This window comes from Macaca mulatta, chromosome 12 (genome assembly GCF_049350105.2).
Source record: "Macaca mulatta isolate MMU2019108-1 chromosome 12, T2T-MMU8v2.0, whole genome shotgun sequence".
Taxonomy (NCBI): domain Eukaryota; kingdom Metazoa; phylum Chordata; class Mammalia; order Primates; family Cercopithecidae; genus Macaca; species Macaca mulatta.
In genome coordinates, this window is record NC_133417.1 from 56,640,554 (window position 1) to 56,661,336 (window position 20,783).

The 20,783-nt window shown below is 41.6% G+C and overlaps 1 protein-coding gene across 50 annotated transcripts in view; it reads right to left on the reverse strand.

Annotated features, from left to right (window-relative positions):
* NEB (nebulin) overlaps positions 1-20,783 on the reverse strand; it is a 225,846-nt gene that overhangs the window by 201,116 nt on the left and 3,947 nt on the right. For all 50 annotated transcript variants that reach the window (XM_077956975.1, XM_077956985.1, XM_077956984.1 and 47 more), the window contains exons 4-10: positions 19,790-19,831; positions 17,888-18,103; positions 15,338-15,445; positions 14,742-14,846; positions 14,152-14,256; positions 13,280-13,384; positions 6,967-7,071 (exon numbers count right to left, since the gene is read on the reverse strand). In XM_077956975.1, coding sequence (XP_077813101.1) covers positions 6,967-7,071; positions 13,280-13,384; positions 14,152-14,256; positions 14,742-14,846; positions 15,338-15,445; positions 17,888-18,103; positions 19,790-19,831 — 786 coding nt within the window. The remainder of the gene's footprint in view (positions 1-6,966; positions 7,072-13,279; positions 13,385-14,151; positions 14,257-14,741; positions 14,847-15,337; positions 15,446-17,887; positions 18,104-19,789; positions 19,832-20,783) is intronic.

The following is a 20,783-nucleotide window of genomic DNA, read 5'->3' on the forward strand; positions in this document are numbered from 1 at the left end:
AGACATGGTATGTTTTCTTCACTTTCATATCCTCAGAACCCGATACAAAATGTAGCATGCAAAAGTTACATTATAAATGTTTGTTCAACTACACTAAACTGAGACCATGATATGTGGTCTTGAAATACCTTGGCTTACGTGTTCTTGGAACAGAATTAACCAAGCCAACCCCAAACCTGGGTCCATGAGCTAGAGCCCAAGCTGAGTTAGAGCATTTCTCCGTCCATGGCTTATAAAAATGTGTTCACAGGCATAACTAACCGGCCTCAAGGCACTGGCATATGCCTATATCCCCATCATACCCTTTAAGGAAAAAGAAAGTGTCTTTCTGGTACACCTTTACCAGAAGAACTAAAGGTAAGTGATGTGCAGAGTCAACAAGCGTGGGTTAAAGGAAGCTTAGCCCTCACTCAAATGCTTGATTTCCTTTCTTCTCAAAAGGTTAATATGCAAATAAATAGCCAACTGGTTTTCGCAGCATAAATTTTAGAGTCCTGGGCGTGGGTTCGATCTCTGGGACCAAGATTTGACTTTGTCTTGACCAAATGTTTGATTGTTTTCTCAGCCACAAGTGCTGGCAATAATATTTACAGAGAAGTCTGCTGGGAAGTTTAATAAGATCATTCGCTGAAGAGTGCTTTGTAAACCCCACAGTGCTAAGCAAATATAGGGTATAACAACTGTAGTAATAATAATAGCTATTACTATTGTCATCATCATAACAGAAAGAAATTCTGTAAGAAAGAAAATTGTATGTGCGGGGAGGGAACAATTCTTCAATGGAAATCTTTGCTGAGGTAAGATTTGTGTTATACTGCTGATTCATTGACCTGCTGCACTCCTTTTTGAAGATTTAAAGAACATAAGTCAATAACATTGATTTTTGGATTTGCAAAGACTACTTATAGAAATGTTTCTAATCTTTTTTTGAAGACAGACCTCTTCAAGAAATTGAGAAAGCTATAAAATGCTCACAATGTAACTTCAGAGGTTCTTGATGTACACATACCTCAGGTTAGGATCTCCTAATGTATCATTTTTTGGAGGGACATGACCCTACCTCCTGCTTGTTGTCAAAGGAGAAAAACCTTAGGATTGGGAAGGGGCAATTGGGCCTGATCCCCAAAACTGAGATCCAGAGAACTTTGAAATATAATTTAAAGTTGAGAAGGTAGCAGATATTCTTTTTTCTTTTCTTTTTTATTTTTTTGAGACAGAGTTTCGCTCTTGTTGCCCAGGCTGGAGTGCAATGGTACGATCTCGGCTCACCGCCACTTCCGCCTCCCAGGTTTAAGCAATTCTCCTGCCTCAGCCTCCTGAGTAGCTGGGATTACAGGCATGCACCACCACGCCCGGCTAATTTTTTGTATTTTTAGTAGAGAGGGGGTTTCTCCATGTTGAGGCTGGTCTTGAACTCCTGACCTCAGGTGATCCACCCGCCTTGGCCTCCCAAAGTCCTGGGATTACAGGCATGAGCCACCGCACCAGGCCAAGAAGATAGCAGATATTCTTAATGAGGTCTAAATGTTGGGCATTTATCAGGAAACAGGCATTGCATATGTAGATTTGTTAAGGATAATTGAGCAGGAGATTCTCACAGTGAGAGATAGACGTCTGGTTTTCAAGAAGATGCAAAACAAGAGTGTAAGTTCACTCAACCCCCTCATCTAAAGTCCTTCCTTCCTTCTAAATCTTCATGAACTACAACATGTTATTTCTTCCTATTCAGGAGCTGAAATGGGTCAGGGTGGCGCTGGAACTCTCACAATCCGCTCCTGAGCACTGCCAAGTCTGGGAAGATTTTCATGACACAGGAGAAGGCTGGAGCTTGTTGGCTACTTAGGAAGTTATGGCCTTCTGTCTCATTTGTGGGTAGGAGAGAAGTTGAAAGAACAAGGGTCCATAGGTGGAGGAATGAGAGGAAGAGAGAGGTATGTGTCCCTGTGGGGGCACATAGAGAGAGGGTCCCACAGGGACACATACCTCTCTCCCAGCCAAGGGGTCTCACTCTGCAAGTCTGAGAGTGAGGCCAGAGCTTTTGTACAATACATGGAGACGGGTTACTCATGTCGGGGTCCAACATTCAACCTTCCCAACATCCAAACACAACAGAGTTGGAGAGAAAGGTTAGGGGGAAACCTTTCTCTCCAAACTGTGTTGTGTTTGCGGTTGACCAATGGAAACTTGGAAGAAAGAGTCAGTTTAACTTCTCTAGAATTTTTTTGGTTTGTTTAACAGAGGAAAGTATGTCGGGCCAATTACAAGCTCTGGGACACCTTCTCTGGGTAAGAGGGTGACCATGTGTCCATAGATATAGTAAGATTGTTTCCCTTCTCCTCAGAGGTCAGCTGAGGGGACTTCCATGGGGCCATAAACTGGGTACCCTGGTGTCTTGCTTAAACACATGGCTTCATTATGTACTTTCAACATCTGAATCTGTAATTTTTATGTGGTTATCAAATGGAAAGGAATATGAAGCCAGTTAATTACCCTTCTCTTTTTCTGTGAGTAGCTAAGCACTAGGGCTCCTGATGGTTCCATTCATAGAAAAGTTATCCCTGAAGAAAAGGTATAAAGAACCCAGCTTGTATTTTTATTGCCCACAGTGGTCCTAACACTGCCTGTTTGACTCAATCAAATCTCTTCTGGTGAAATCAATGGAAATCTTCCCAATTCTATGTGATAGAAGAATCTCCATGGTTTTAGAGGACCAGGGCCTGGTATCTTCATGCTGTATAACATTATGTTACTGAAAGATTATTTTCTTAAAAAATTGAGGCTCCAGTTGGTATCAGTGGGAAATTCCAGCCCAAGATCTCATATTTTTTCTTTTGTGGATCTGGAAGGGAGCAGAGAGGCAGGTACAGAGAAACTAAAGGGACTTCCCAGTGTTGCATTCAGGGCTCCACTTTCAGCTGGTCATGGTGTGCATAGTTTCCCCGCCTGGAAGGCCTGTTTCCACGAACAACTCTGCCTGTTCATCTATGTTAGAGCTACAAAATACAGCTGAGACAGAAGGAAGCATGTAGCTGATGGTTTTGGCCAAAGACAAAGGTGAGAGAATTGATTCTGACAGGTATAGTAAGGAAGGATGGCAAATGGAACTTAACATTAGTGAAATCACTGCAGATATGCAATCATTACCATCTGAACTGGGAGCTGTAAGAAAAGGATGTGAGGATGCACAGAGAACTCCACCCCAAAATATGGCTCCCTAGTATAATGAGTATTTTGAATTAAAGGCCCTTAGAGATTAATGGAAGCTAGAAGAGACTTCTTTCTACATAAAGACCAGATAGACCCACTAAGAAGAAAAATTGTTTCCCTGTCAACCCCCCCACCCCCATCCTATCTCTCAATCCTCTACCTCTCCCAAAGCACAGGCTCAAATTTCCTTATCTATCTAAGGTCCGGACCTACCACAGAAGAAAACAATTCCCTCTGACCACTTCCCTGAGTTTTCAACTGAACTTATAGTGCAGGAAGGAAGACAAGTCTGTCAACAAACCTGGACAGGCTCCTGTCATAAACCATTGTTTGCTTTGTGGGCCAACAGACTTCACCCCAGACTATTGTATGTTCTTCAAACCCATCGAATTCTCCCTAGTAATCATTTCTTGCCCTTCAACAGAATTCCTCTTCTCCCCACTCTCCATAACCTGTTTTGCCGGGATCCAAGTTCATAGTCTTTCTGTAGCCTCAAGATGGTATATAAGCTTCTGCACCCCTGGGGAGCTGGGGCTTCATTCTGAAGGCTCCCGTGTGTACACATTAAATAAATTTGTATGCAGTTTCTCCAGTTAATCTGCCTTTTGCAAGCTGATTTTTCAGCCAACCTTCAGTGGGCCAAGGAGGGCCCCTTGGCACCAACAGATGGATCTGGGAGACACGATTCAACAAGGGGATATTGAGTTTAAATGCATGCGAGTGAGTACATAAAGGAGGTTTTTTCAAAACAATATTTTTTTTATACTTTAAGTTCTAGGGTAGATAAAGGAGATTTTTATCCTATTTTAGGGAGAAAGAGGATATGATGCTGTTGCAACATGGGCCAACGCATCTTGAGAGTGAGGAGGGAAGACAGTACTAGAGTAAGTCACACTTGGCAGCCCTGTGCCTCCTTTGTTGGATGCTTTGTGGTTGGGTGGACTTCTACCAATCACAAGCATTTCTCCCCAACACAACTATTACTTTGGATGCACAATAGTCATTAAGAACTCAGAAATCTAGGTTAAGACTGGGAATAAACAACGTCACTATGGCCAAATCCGGTGACCTTTTTCCACAGCCACCCTCCCCTTAGCTCATATTAGTACTCCACAGGGCAAAGCCTGTTCTGGCAATGCTTTCAAAGTACCCAACATTGTCACCTTGCCCACCTAGAATGGTGCCATCCAATGCATATATAATGCAAGTCATTCTTACAGCCACATTTTTAAATGTAGAAAGAAACATGTGGGAAATAATTTTAATAATATAGTTTACTGAACCCAGTAAATCTGAAAATTAACATTCCAACATGTAATCAACATAAAAATATTAATTTTAAACATTCTTTTTTTCATAATTAAGTATTCAAGATCCAGTGTCTATTTCTCACATATTGGACACTAAGTGTTATGAGATGAATGTCTGTGTCCCCGCCCCCCAAATTCATATGTTGAAGACCTAACTCACAAGTACCATGTGATGGTACTTGGAGGTAAGGGACTTTGGGAAGCTATTAAGTTTAGGTGAGGTCATGAGGGTGGGAACCCCATAATGAGATTATCATCCTTATAAGAAGAGGAAGAAGAGGAAGAGATCAGAGCTGGTTCTCTGTCTCCAGTGTGTGAGGACACAATGAGAGGGCAGCTATCTACAAGCCAGGAAGGGGTCTCTCACCAGGGACTGAATCCGTGATCTTAGACTCCCAGCCTCCAGAACTGTGAGAAAGTAAATGTCTATTGTTTAAGCCACTCAATGGATGGTATTTTGTTGTAGAAGCCCAAGCTGACTTATATACTCAGTTTATACTGATCAAATTCAGGTGCTTCCTAGTCACATTTGGCTAGTGGCTACTGTACTGGAGAGCGCAGCACTAAACCAACCGGCAAGCCTAAATTGGTGGAGAGAATGATTACAGAGGTGTTTGAAAGTGATTTTCAAAAATTACTTTTAAGAATCCCCACTGTGGCCGGGCGCGGTGGCTCAAGCCTGTAATCCCAGCACTTTGGGAGGCCGAGATGGGCGGATCACGAGGTCAGGAGATCGAGAGACGATCCCGGCTAACACGGTGAAACCCCGTCTCTACTAAAAAATACAAAAAAATAGCCGGGCGAGGTGGCGGGCGCCTGTAGTCCCAGCTACTCGGGAGGCTGAGGCAGGAGAATGGCGTAAACCCGGGAGGCGGAGCTTGCAGTGAGCTGAGATCCGGCCACTGCACTCCAGCCTGGGTGACAGAGCGAGACTCCATCTCAAAAAAAAAAAAAAAAAAAAAAAAAAAAAAAAAAAAAGAATCCCCACTGCATACTCAAATAATGCAAAAGAATGTTTCCTTAATAAAGTATCTTTTAAAATAGACTTTAAATAAAAAATTGAAAATAGATTCCTTTCCTTTCTAAATGACCACTTGAAAACACATTTTTATTTTTTTTCCAAAAAGATAAATTGTCCTCCCCCATCTTACTTACAATATCAACGCTTTCTTTTTTTTTCTTTTTTACTCTTTTTGAGACAGTTTCACACTTGTTGCCCAGGCTGGATTGTAATGGTGCAATCTCGGCTCACTTCAATCTCCACTTCCCAGGTTCAAGTGATTCTCCTGCCTCAGCCTCCCAATTAGCTGAAATTACATGCCCCTACCACCACGCCCAGCTAATTTTTAGTATCGTTAGTAGAGATGGGTTTCACCATGTTGGCCAGACTGGTCTCGAATTCCTGACAGGTGATCAACCCACCTTGGCCTTCCAAAGTGCTGGGATTACAGGCTTGATCCAACGTGCCCGGCCAATATCAACACTTTGAGTGGACCATGTATTTATGTACAGTTCGAAAGTTAATTTCTGCTTAGCCTTGGGCAAAATTTCAGGAATGGTAGCATTCCTATTAGTGAAAGTTTACTATACTTACTAGATTCTTTATCTAAACAGCTCACAGTTACATAGTTAGGTAATCTACATTATCAAACACTAACAAACATCACTGAATAGACATCATCATCCATATCATTTCATCCTTCTCTACTAGATACTTTACCCAGAAAATGCTTAAGACAAAAATCTTGAGGTTTCGTCAAAATTCAAACAGAGCAAACCAACACTCATCTCCACAGAGGGCAAGATAAAGTATTTAAAAGCAGCAGTATCCCAGGAGAAAGTGGCCTGATTTGGACCAATTTAAAATAGGAATTTAGCATGGGCCTATTCATCCACCGAGCATCTGTCTCTCCACATTCCTCATCAGAGCCACATTCCTCAGAGCTAGTTTACCACCTAAATATAGGGAGACTAAGCTGTTTGCTAGGGCCTTAAAAGTTATGAGGTCCACTGCTCACTGCTGTTAACTAAGCTATGTCTGAGACACATTCTTATTTTGCCGAGTCTGACTGATAGGATCCAACTATACAAGGTCTTCCCTGTGAATTTAAACCAGCTCTTCACGGAAGTGTGTGGTTATTTGGTGACTCTGTAGTATTACTGTCATAAGTGAAAATGTCAAGTGACATTAGGACATGGCTTCTGTTTTCAAAAGGTGACTTTCACATTTATCAATTGCTGAGTCGTCCAGCTGGGTAAACATTTATTAACACAGTTCTTGACGTTTATGGATGTATTGCTTTTGCTGTAAAGTTTTGGGGGTCATATGTAAAAATACTCTGAGTGTTTGTGTTTACTCTTCAGGCTCACCTTTAGTAACCCTCTCTGATGGTTGAAATTATTAAGCAGTGTCTTCAAGGGAGGCAATGTCCCAGCTCTATTTACTTACCTTGCTCACTTGATTGGTTACTTTCTTGGCAAATTCTATTTCTGGAGGATCGGCCAGAGGCGTAAATTGAGCTTGCTGTTCAGCGAGACCTTTTTTGTAGGCAACCTGATGAAATAAAAGACAGGGATGTATTTTAAAAACGATTATGCTTTCATCTTTATTTGAAGTCTTAAATTTTAGTGTAACATGTTATAATTTGTCCTTCTAGATGTTATATATACCCTTGCTCTCAGTACTGCTAGTGATTTCTATTTCATTGAATTTTCTTCCCTCCTCCTCAGGACTCATGGCCCTAGATCTGCTTTCTTCCAGTTATTTGCATGCTCTGGTTTGCAATTGCAATTATTCTCTTAACCAGCATCTTCAACTCCCTACCCCTTGTCTTTTTATCACACTCACTTAATAAGCCCCCAGCCTTGGATCGACTCGACCATATACTTCCTCTGTTCTTTTATTTTTTGAGACAGAGTCTCGCTCTGTCACCCAGACTGGAGTACAGTGGCTAGATCTTGGCTCACTGCAAGCTCCGCCTCCCGGGTTCATGCCATTCTCCTGCCTCAGCCTCCCGAGCAGCTGGGACTACAGGTGCCCTCCACTACACCCAGCTAATTTTTTGTATTTTTAGTAGAGACAGAGTTTCACTGTGCTAGCCAGGATGGTCTCGATCTCCTGACCTCATGTTCCACCTGCCTTGGCTTCCCAAAGTGCTGGGATTACAGGCGTGAGCCACCACACCTGGCCAACTTCCTCTGTTCTTATGCCTAGGATGCTGAATGCCACAGAAGAAAACCCACAACTCCATGGATTAGGCAATGCTAACATGATGAGTAGGGTTAAGAGGGACACAGGAAGAAGGTACAGGGTAGGGAGCCTCTGAACCCTAGCACTTAACTTGAAATCGACATGCCTGCCCAGTGGTATGTTCTGTGAACAACAGCTTGCTTGGGGCTCTGTGCCCTATGACCCTATGGTATACAAATGCCATTTTGTCTTCAAGGAAACTTGCACAGCCCATTATGTGTCTCTGGTTAGTCCCTACTCTCAGCAGCCAGTCTAAAACCCCAACACTGTCCTTAAGCCCACAATCAACTCCACCTTACTCTCAGCTTCCTCTTTCATAGAGGAAAGAAACGCTATACACTTACCTTCTCCATATTCATCCCTGCCTCTCCAAGCCCTGCCCTGGCTCAGAGCAGAAACATCCCTCAGCGGGAATGACTCCTGTACCCAGGGTGCTTTCCCTTCCAGCACATCCTTTGCACCCAGCTCTCTGTCATCCCTCCTCTTTCTCACAACCCCAACCTCTCCTTCTTCATTAGCTCCTTCCCTTCAGCATATAAAAGACTTCCATCACCTTAAAATAAATATGGTGCCCACAAATCATGCATATCCTTCTCTCTTGCCATCCTTTCTTTCTTCATTACTGACTCCTCTGGTTTTTTCTCCCACCAGACTTGGCCCCTGCTTCCAAAAATGCAGAACTATTCATAGATCCCCAGACACATGAAGCCCTCAGATGCTTCAGGGCCTTGTACATGCTGTTCCCTCTCCCCATCTGTCTGCAAACCGCTGTTTCCTCTCCATGGCTCAGGACAAGCATGACTCCCCTCCCAAGCTTTCTCTGACTCCTGAGCCAGATGCGATGACCTTCTCCTGGGATCTCACTCAACTTGGCCATTACCTCCTTTAAAGGGGTCATCATATGACACTGTAATTTGTTGTCTACATGTCTCTTTCCTCTTGACTGTGAGCTCTGGGATGGCAAAAAAGATGTCCTATCCTTGGGAACCCTCATGGCCTGCATAGTACCTAGCTAGAGCAAGAGTCAATGATTGACATCTCAATGCGTGTCTTACACACTGAGGCCACGGGGGAATGCTCAAGAGGAGAATTATCTTTCTAATCTTCCATGATGCAACTGTGAGATTTCTATGATTATTTCCCCTTCCTCATGGCAGTATTCTTATTTATCAAGTAAGGCAGTTGAATAATCCCAAGGTCCCAATCATCTTTATACTTTAACCAAGTCTAACTATATCTTATCCCAATAATATCTACCTAGGGCCTATAACAAAAGCTTTCATGGACAGCAGATCAATTGGGATACAAAAGACAGATTTTGAAATGTATTTACACAAATTCCACAAATAAGCCTGGCTTAATTTCCTTTAAATAAGTTAAACAAGGCACGGTGACTCACGCCTGTAATCCCAGCACTTTGGGAGGCAAAAGCGGATGAATTGCTCAAAGGTTCAAGACCAGCCAGAGCAATATGGTGAAACCCTGTATCTGCCAAAAATACAAAAATTAGCTGGGTGTGGTGGTGCACACCTGTAGTCCCAGCTACTTGGGAGGCTGAAGCAAGAGGATCACTTGAGCCTGGGAGGCGGAGGTTATAATAAACCAAGATTGCATCACTGCACTTCACCCTGGGTGACAGAGTGAGACCCTGTCTCAAAACAAAAACAAAACAAAACAGAACAAAAAACCAAACCAAACAAAAACACAGACTGAAGACTATTTTAGGCATAGGACCACAGAATTTTTCATGGTTAGTTAAGTCCTTAGGAAAAAAGCAACACTTGAACAGGAGAAATGCTTATTAAGTAGAACATCCTGCCAAGAAGTTTCAGACAAATCAGATCTAGAAGTCCTAATTTCTTAGGAACCTTCTTCAGAATTCTGTTTAGTTAGAATTCTGCTGTTATAGAGAATGATCTGATTTTTTAAAAAAGTAAAAAAAAAAAAAGAGTTCAGTATTGTGCATCAGCTTAAAGACTCTTAGTGTATGCAAAGTACTTTGTCTCTCTTAGGTAATAAGTAAAACATGATAAGTAGATTAAGAAGGACACAGGAAGAAGGTACAGGAGAGGTAGCAACAGCCTCTAAACCCAAGCCCTTAGCCAGAAATCTATGCGCCTACCCAGTGGTACATTCTGCAAACAACAGTTTGCTTATGGCTCTGTGCCCAATAATTGTAGAAGTTCACAGTGCTGACAACAGTATTAATAGGCGTGTCAGTAATCTGATACTGAGTGCATACTTGGTCTGCAATAAAAATAAAAGCTATGCCTTAACTGCCACATCTTTTTGAGGAATAGCATGGAAGACTTTACTTCATTATTGCATGTTCTCTTTCATTACATCTTCTACTCTAATTGCTCAAAACATGTGGCCAACTTTCATTGTTCAAAGTCCATAGCATTAGAATGGTGTGAAGGTAACCTTTCATCTCTCCATTTGATAGATGAAGCGAGATAGGAGATTAAGTGTCTTCTTGGAAACCTCTCCCAGGCTTACATGACAGAGCATTTCCTGGTTCCTCTTCAATTTCGCTGTTTGTTCCCTCATCCTTTTGCTGGCTCCTGTTCAGTCCCAAGTGTGGGTGTCCTCCAAAACTCTGCCCTTGGCCATGCACTCTTCTGCTTCCTTCATAGATGTTCATGTCTTTGGCTATCACTTTGTTCTCACGACTCTCAAATATTAATTTCTTGCCCTGGTCTCACACCTGAGCAATGGTACTTTCTAATTTATCCATAGCATGCCTTGATCTGAAGTGTCCTTCAATCATCTCAACTCCATTTCTCTTTCCATTAATGCATCTTTATCAGCTGTTGCCCTACTCACCCAGACCACCAGTCTACAGTCAGAAGCTCCTCTAGGGCTTCTTTCTCTCCTTTGGCTCCAATATCCAATGCCATGTATGCTTATTAATACTTATTACCCTCAGATTCCTTTCTTCCTCTCCTTTGCCCTAATTATTACTAAAATAGATTTCTCCAAATTACTCAGTTTTTCCTGTATTTCCTAATCTCAATCTATCATATTGCTCATCAAAATTACTCCAGATTCTATTTTTATCATGCTATTTTCTGCTCCAAAATCTTATGCTGCCTCTTATTTCTTACCATTCCATGTCGAAGCAATTTTGTCTGCCTTTCAAGGTCCTGCTGCCAGCATTCTCACAAGTGCCCTCCAAATGAGCACTCACATCATTCACTTTCCTTGTCCCTTAAAATTCAGACCTCATTTTACCTGTGTCCCTTTGTTTGAGTGCTCCCTCTACTCGAAATGCCTTTCTTCTTCATCACCACCCATGCCCTCAGGACCACCACCTCCACATGGCCTTCTCTGATTACTCACACGTGTTCTGTCTGTCTTACAGCAAGTATTAGACTGTTGTTCCATTTTTAACTTTTTTCTTGCTTGATATATCATACTTTTCTTTTATCAACCTGATTATAAATTCTCAGAGGAAAGGATGAAAACTGCTTGTAGTACTTTTCTATCCTGCCAGGTGTGCATGCATAATAGACTTTCAATAAATTACTGTTGATCACTTGATAACAGCCATGCAACAATATTGTGAATCTGTGAGATACAGAATCAAAAAGCTAATCTTGAAAGAGAAGCAAGAAGTACTCACACATTAAAATTGGTACCATGTGCTAGATGACTTCAAAGTTTTGTTATACCTTCTCTATTTCCTAACTTACCAATGAAAGGATAGGAGTGTATCTGTATTATATTTTAGCCAATTACATGGAAAGTGAAATAGAAAAATGTCCACTAAACTTGCAGGTGATATTAAGAGGGTGGCATTAAAAATTAGACCTCAAACATCGGAGACACCATCAAATTGGTATGTATAATTTTGGTTCATGGCAAGATCAGACCCTAGATTCCATTAGAAGTAAATCCCAATCAGTTTACTAAGTCCAAATTGAGTATAAGAGGTTCCAGGGAGGCCGGGCGTTGGGGCTCACGCCTGTAATCCCAGGACTTTGGGAGGCCAAGGCGGGCGGATCATGAGGTCAGGAGATCGAGACCATCCTGGCTAACACAGTGAAACCCCGTCTCTACCAAAAATACAAAAAAATTAGCCGGGCGTGGTGGCGGGCGCCTGTAGTCCCAGCTACTCGGGAGGCTGAGGCAGGAGAATGGCGTGAACCCGGGAGGCGGAGCTTGAAGTGAGCTGAGATTGCACCACTGCACTCCAGCCTGGGAGACAGAGCGAGACTCCGTCTCAAAAAAATAAATAAATAAATAAATAAAGAGGTTCCAGGGATCTAACTGACAATTGAATGTCAAATAACTTGTCACTTTATAATGCAGTGCTCTGCTGAAGACTGGAGTTGCGGTCTGGATTTTCAACATGGCCTCCCGGCAAATCCAGTGGTCATGTAAGAAAGTACCTCAAAACAAGGGAGAGTGCTAGGCCCAAGTGGGTCTCTCTGCTGCTGCTGCTGCTGCTGCTGCTGCTGCTGCTGCTGCTGCTGCTGCTGGTTTCAAGCCTAAGGACTCTAGTAAGCCTTTTAAGTTCCTCTAACATACGGTTTTCAAGGTCTAGGATACGAAAATTCTGGCAAGTGGGATCACTGATTTTTCACTAACTGAAGTATCTTCTGATAGCAAGACCTCTTTGTGGGATAACTATACAAATGTGTTTGTGGTTTGTTTGGGTGTTGTTAGTGTTGTCATTGTTTGTTTGTTTTTAAGACGGGGGTCTCACTGTTGCCCAGGCTGGAGTGCAGTGGCTTGATCATAGCTCACTGCAGCCTCGACCTCCTGGGTTCAAGTGATCCTCCTACCTCAGCCTCCTGAGTAGCTGAGACTGCAGGCATACACCCCTACAATTGGCTAATTTTTTAAAAATATATTTTGTAGAGACGGGGTCTTGCTTTGCTGCCCAGGCTGATCTCAGACTCCTGGCTTCAAGCAATCCTCCCTGCTTGACCTCCCAAACTGCTGGGATTACAGGGGTGAGTCACCACACACAGCCACAAATATGTTTTAAGAAGTACACTAGTCAGGTCCCACACACAGAAAAAGGGAGACATACCACAATTTGGACTTGATGATTTGGATAGCAAGGCACAACCCTTCCATAACATTGCTTACTTAATAGATTTGGGAAGGTGGCTATGATTACAATAGGTTTTTAAAAATTGCCACTCTGTTGTCACGGAACAACTTCAACCAGAGTCAAGGGAAAAGAAGAACTCATGCTCCAGTGGGAAGAATACTGGTCTTGAGCTCACAAGCCTAGGCTCTGCCACTAACTAATGTGACCCCAGATTCAGGTTTGCCACTTATAAGAAGAGGAAATTGGACTAGATTAAATAATATAAAGTATAAATTATATCTAATCTAAATGAGACATCGTACATTATAATAATTCTAGATGTACTCCTCTGAAATACAGCATTTAGCCTCTTATAAAGAAGAGTTGCAGTGAACATCTGGCCAGAAGATGTAATTCAAGTTCCCCTGACTCTGCACACCTAAATGGTGCCACTTGCATTTCACTTACATCACTGAGAGCTTTCTGGGCCTGGGCAACTCTCCTCAGTTCTGGGCTGTCATTGTAGGGGTAAAACAAAGTTTTGTCTGCTTCCCAGTCTTCAGTGTACAGTTTCTAAATCAAAAAATAAAAAAAGAAAAGTTAGGAGGAAGTAGGGTCACATTTACACAAAATGCAGTTTTGAATTCATCCATCAATGACCTAAAGAACCAAGGGCGAGGTGAGAGCAAAGGTAAATGAAATTCACAGATAACTTCCCCCTTTCCATCCAACCCAAGTCATTTTTACTGATAGCATGCCCTGTTTTTTCTTATTTTCAGGGGGGCAGATGTGTCTGATTTTGTTTCATCTCTTCTCTGTGACTCGACCTGTCTTGTTGTTGTTGTTGTTGTTTTTGACATTATTTGTCATTGTTTATCAATAGCACTTACAAGTGCTAACACAATGTAAGGAGCCAGGAAGCACTTCACGTAGTTCGGGGCAATATAGGACACTTGCAAGTTGGGTCACAAAACAAACCTCTAATTAGAGTTAATAGCCAGGGACATCTAAAGTATAGCACAGGGTCTAAAGACAATCTTGAGATATTACTTTATGGCTCTCTCAGCTGGTTCTCCACAGCACCTTTATTTTCCACAGACACCCCCCTCTGCCCCCAGGTTGCTCAGGTTCCCAAGTGACCTTCTCCCCACTCTGCCTAGGAGTTTTTCTCTCAGTTCCTTTTTGCCAAGCCCTACCCCTACAGTCTCATATGTCTCAAGGCTACTCATAAAAAGATTGGGAAATTGTATTCCAGATGATCAAGAGTTCACCAAGTATTACATGAAGTATATGATGGGATGACACAGGAAGATAGAAGTGGGGATGGAGCAGGCCCTTACCTTGCTGAACATGGCGGTGTTCTTAACGGCCTGGACAAGTTCAGGGGCATCAGGAGGAAGCAGGTACTTATCCTTGGTGTCTTCCCAGTTCTGCTTGTATAAAACCTAGACAGAAGGAGCAGAGGACCTGTGGCTTGAGATCTCATCCAAAGGCATGAGGATTTAAACAACAAAGGGAGACTCCTGAAGGCGTCCTTGCTCAAAGGCTGCCATCGTGTTACTAGGAAAACATTGACCATGCCAACGTCCTATACTACTTTTCCTACAATAGTCAGCTTTTGATTGAAAATGCTAATCCCTTTCAATTAAAAATTTAGTTCCTCAGCTTCTTTGGTGACACTGGGACTCCATGCAGCAACAGCCTGGAGCCGAGTCACAGCTGCCTCTTTGGGCAGGGGGACTCTTCCATCCACCCATAGATTCTACAGGCCACTCATCTGTGCAGCCTTCTTGATGAATACAGGTATTGAATTCACACTGCCCATGAGGCTGGTGAGCAGGATCAGGCCTGTTCAATTTTCTCCTCTAAGACAATGCAGAGGTGATGCACATGCTACCGAGTACCCCAGCCATCCATATCATTGGCTTACCTTACTGACTTGCTGCGACACTTTCTTTGCATGTTCAATATCCTTTGCTTTTTCGTCTACATGACAGATAGTCTTAGCAACATCACCATCTATTCGATACTTAACCTGCTCAAATAATGCACAGTCAGAGTTCACGACAGTCATGAACATGTGAGTATATTAAGGAATTTCTTATAACCACAAAGCATTACCCCAGTGACTCTAGGTCTGCATCACAAAGCATAGTTTCTGCATTTTAGCTGGAAAACTGTGATCTTCAAAGGAGCACCTGCACTTACAGATTGTCTGCTTTCCTGGCTGGATCTCCAGCCTGCTGCTTCTTGGCCTTACTGTGCTACAGTGTAGAGAACCACAGTGAGTTGGAGCTTCCATCTCATAGTCTCCTGTTAAGCTAAGTTGCTAAATCAAGCTTTTAGAAGTTTCTTTGGGTTCACATTTACAGCAACATGATCTATGGTTCATGCTTTTCTAGATTTGTGAACTAACTCATGGTAATTCAACTCCTCATTCTCACAGCACATATTTAGAGCCCACAATTCCCAGCAGTAGGTTTATTTTGAAATGTCCCTGTCCTTTATTTCAGCAATACAGCCCACCTCACTGAGTTGATCTTGTACTTTTTTGATTCTGCGAAGTTCTGGGGTATCTGTTGTACTGGCATATGGCCGTCCTTTTGTTTTCTCAAATTTCTCCTTGTATTTATTCTGAAAAGGAGATCAGATATTAGCCTAACAAGACAGCAGCGAAAATTTCAAGCAACATACTTACCCCATCTGATTAAAAAAATCCTTCAAGTTATAACAATTATCAATTGTAATAGCTTTCTTTTTGTCCCCTACCCTGACTCTCAGCAAAAACTAAAATAGATTTGATAATTGCTTCTCCTAAACATAGTTGGATCTTGGAGACAATACAAATTTATTATAGACTATTGTCTTGGAAATACCCTAAAATGATTCTTTCAATCCTTTTTGTTTGAATGCATGTATAAAAAGCCTAAACCTCAATTATTTTAGAAAATAAATATAGAAGTTGAGTTAATTCTGAAAAGATTTGATTGCTAATACAATGCAAAAATATTCAATTCAGAAGTTGCAGCTAAACTTCAGTAGTTACGATAGCTGAGACACCAGCTGAATTAATGGCAGGTCTGAATTATATTCTATAAATTTAGGAATGTGATTTTATTATTTCTGCTGAATACACAATGAATTCTTGCTTTAATGATAATGTGCACAATTTACCATTATAAATGTTTTGGGAGTACTCTTGAGTGGAGTAGTCAACAATCTAAATTATACTATTGATTTGGTTACTAACCACTTAAAAACTATTACAGACCTTTGCTGACATTCCGTTCAGAACATCAGAAATTCTAGGTTCATAGGATCTGAATTAATAAGAATTTATGGCAATATATTGACAAAAAATTCTATCTTTGCTGAATACTGAAGCACTAAAGAAGGTAAGAAAATCTCGTTTCTAGAAACCTGTCTTAGATTATTCAAGGCTCTGAACTAGGAGTTTACCAAATAGTGAGCTGCTATCATTTAACCAAAAGTGAATATGTATTGCTTAACCTCAATAGGATGCTTTTGACATAAACTTTAGTCTTATATGCTCCAATATTCTCGTAAGCTATATTTCATTTTTTTAAGCCTCCAGAGGACATTCAATCAAGCCACCCAGTGAGACCTCAGCCCATCATAGACAATCAACAAATTAAACCCATTGAAATGTGTCTGAATCTGCTGTCGGTCAGTGTAACTTACAGAACTGTACATGGGAATTTAAAGATCAGGGACGATTGAGAGCAGTGATTCTCAACCTGGGCGCACAGTAGAATCATCTGGGCAGCTTTTAAAAATCGTTTTGTACAGGGCTGGGCATAGTGGCTCATGCCTATAATTCTAAAGTTTTGTGGGGCCAAGGTGGGAGGATCACCTGTGGCTAGGAGTTTACGACCACCCTGGACAACATAGCAAGACCCTGCCTCTATGAAAAAACAAATCAGGAGATCCTACAAAAAAATTTTTTTTCTAATTAGCCAGACATGGTGGCATGCACCTGTAGTCCTAGCTACTAGGGAGGCTGAGGTAGGAGGAATTGCTTCAGCCCAGGGGTCTGGGGCTGAAGTGAGCTATGATCAAGCTACTGTTTGATCTAGACTGGGCTACAGAGAAAGAGTCTGTTTCTTAAAAAAAAAAAAAAATCTTTGTGCACAGGCCCAACTCTGAACCAATTAAACTAGAATGGCCTGAGCATCGTTAGTTTTAAAACTCCCAGGGGGTTCCAGTGTGCAGCCATGGTTAATAACCACTGTTCTAAAGTAGAGCCAAACATTCAGAGCCTCAATTTCAAATGAGTTCTTAGTCTGATCTTGGATTTTTAACATAAATGTTCTTCTTCACTTTATACCTCTTTATATATACCTTTTTTTTTTTGGAGACGGAGTCTCGCTCTGTAGCCCAGGCTGGAGTGCAGTGGCCGGATCTCAGCTCACTGCAAGCTCCGCCTCCCGGGTTTACGCCATTCTCCTGCCTCAGCCTCCCGAGTAGCTGGGACTACAGGCGCCCGCCACCTCGCCCAGCTAGTTTTTTTGTATTTTTTTTAGTAGAGACGGGGTTTCACGGTGTTAGCCAGGATGGTCTCAATCTCCTGACCTCGTGATCCGCCCGTCTCGGCCTCCCAAAGTGCTGGGATTACAGGCTTGAGCCACCGTGCCCGGCCTATATATACCTTTTTATATGCTGTTAGCTAGTCTACTAAGAAGCTCTTCTGCTGACATTGTTTAAATATGTTATGTAGCTTCCATGAACTGGCCTAAATTAAATCTGTATTTATGATTTCATTATTCTAGATTGGCTAATTAATACTGATTAAATACCAATAAATGCTTTATGATTGGCCTTATGCTTATTTTGCAGGAATGATTTCAATAAGAATGCTTTCTTAGGCCGCAATGGTATAAATGAACGACATAAAAGGAAAATTCAACAGTCACAAGAGCCTATATTTTGCAAAATAAGTTTTTGTTTCATACAAGTTTGAGAAATAAAATCCAGCCAGCCTCCAAAACAGAGTGGGCTGAGAACAGTAATTTCTTAATAATCAAACGAGGTTAACAGAAGTTGTTTGAAACTTACTGGGCTAAAAAGATCCTGCATTTTCTGACTGTGTGCAATGTAGGGGGTCATGAACTTTGAAGGATCCACTTTCTTCCGGATGACCTTCCTCCTCTCCACCGGCTTTGCTGGTGCCGGCTGTGCCAGTGCTGGCTGTGCCAGAGCTGGTTTGGAAGTTTCCGATTGCTCATAGTCAGACGTCCTTGTCGTTGTAGTCTCATAAATTTCTGTTATTGTCTGAAAATTTGATATTCAACATTGTTGTGAAAGTAAAAACTGTGCTACTGTGATCTCAGTATGTATTATTTTAACTCCAAATCAGATTTACATGCCTGGTGTTACTTCTCCATATCTAAAGTAAGCCAAAGCAGGAAACGGCACACTATAGCCATACGAAGGCACATTATGTTACATAAATCTGAATGCTGATTGTCGGGATTGTGTGGAATAAAAAGTTTACTCCTTATTACTTTGCAATATTGCCTTAAGTTTGCATTTGCAGAAAGACAATCAAATACTTCAAAGTAGGGGGAAAAATCAGCAATAAACTTTTTTTTTTTTAAACAGTTAAAAATCTTAAGTTGTCTGGGTAAGTAAAAGCAAACTTGAGGTTGGGGAACAAAAGGTTAAGATAATCAAACAAAGCTCAAATTATCGACTTTGATATTAACTTGTAAGTGACTAAGGGAAAATTGGTCGTTTGTTCCACAGGGATTTAGGCATTCTCCACTGTAGATAGGAGACAAAGAATAATGAACTTTAAAAAAAAGATGAATCGCATCAATATTATAAGAGATTTTCATTCCCTTGGCTTAGTCAGTTAATTAATGTGAACTGGAGTGCCATTTACACTGATAAATGCTTAGGTGGACAAGAATAATGATGACAACACAATGGGCTAATTATCCTCACAACAGTCCTATCTATGCAGTAGGTGAGAAATTACTATTTCTTACAGCAGGCTATAGTGGAAGATACTAAGACCCCAAGTTTGGGTCTAGTCCAAGGTTAAAAATAATGCATGTAAGAAAAAAAGATAAGCAGCCAATCTTCAATCCATTTCACAGTATCCTTCACTTCACAGCTAATATCATCTGTACAAAGAATTCTAGCATCAATTATGAAAAGAGAACCTAGTAAAGAAATTGTACATTTATAAAAACCCCCTCTAGTGTTGCCACATCATTGCTAATAGGTTGTTTTCTGCCCATGATTACTAAGGCATGGTTGACTGTGAGAAACTAACCAAATTACAGCATCTACAGACGTTAGTTTTTATGCAGTCACAGGTTCTCTGAACAAGCTTCAGGATTAACCATCCATATCACTGTTCGTCATGCTCAAAGAGAAACAGCTGCATGCAGAAACTAAAGCGTGAGAAAGGTATTTCACCTTGGAAAAAAAAAAAGAGCTTGAACTTGAAATAGTTATGGTAATAGCTTATTTAGAATTCCTAATGTGCTAAAATCTGAGTAGCATTTCAATGCATCATCAGGGACGAAGCCTTGGAGGCACCATCCCTGGTGGCAGAGATGGTGACCTACAAGTTACAACTCTACACAATAAAACTGCTTGTCCCTATGCCAATCACAAAGCCAAGGCCATCCCTCCTGCCGCTGTTGGAGAAGGGGGATAGCCACTGACATTATAATTAGCATCACCTACACAAAAATATCCCACAGGAGCAACAGGGAGAACCACCCCCTGCCATCTTGGGCTTGTTGAATAGGAAAAAAAGGTGAAATAATCCATCAAACAGGTAATGTTTGTGCTTTCACACCAGCTTCTGGGCACAGGTAGGTGAGTGATCCTCTGTCAGATAATCCCTTTTGCTGTCTTTGTGGCCCTGGGAGTATGAGAAAGGAGAAAGCTCTTCCTGCTTTAATGAGAATGCAGTTTATGCAGCTGTGGGCTGGGCCTTACCTCTCCCGGCACCTCTTCATAAACCACTTCTTCCGTGTAGTACTGTAAATAGAGCACAAAGGCATTGGCAAGAGAACCAAAGCAGAAACCACCTCTCGTGCACCTCAGCTGAACCACTTAGATGACTGCACTCGCTCGGTCGATTTGGAATGTCTGTGGGAAAGGGGTAGGTGAAGGAGCCTGTTCATAGTTTGGAACCCATCTTCACTTTGTAATACTTCAGGAAAGCTAAAGTGAATGCCATCCAAATGGACAAAGAGATGCAGAGGGCTGAGAAAAGTGTATGAGGCTGTTTTTTAATCAAGAGAAGCTATTTTACTTTACTGGGACATGGAAATTTGTTTTTATGGTCGCCAAGATAGAATTTGCTGAGAAGAGAATACAATAAGAAGATTCTGAGTGTGTGGGTTGGGCAGAGAGGAACTGTGATAAAACTCACTGTTTGCAAACTAACAGTAAACTAAAACAGAAACTCAAGTGTGAATACATTTTTAAATGGATTGCATCATGGAAATAATAAGATCCCAAAGTATATCCACATCTCAATTTTATTCCTATACCCTCCTGATTGGTAAGTAATAAGTTTCTTCTGGAGTGATGCGTGAGTCCCTTTCAATAGTGTGATTGTCCTAAACAGAGCGGTGCTAATATGAAAATTGGTAAATGCTAGGGAATGAAGGGGAAAATGAGAAGATTCCTCATCACGAAGTGTGAGAAAGGTAGGCTGCCATTTGCCATAGTGGCTCTGAGGTCATCATGGCCTGCATGACGGATCTGCAGCCTGGATCTAAAACTGAGTCTACTTTTGTTCTACTTCTGACATCACCAACAATAAATAGATGCAGAAAGGAACTGGTTGACATTTGGTTTCAGATGTGTAAGGAGAGAGGAATCCTGTCCTTAGCTTCACCCTGCTCTGTAGGGTGAACAGAAGGAGAGGCTTGTTTAGGCCAAGCACGTGAGGAAAGGGATAAAGATGAAACACTTGGCTCAT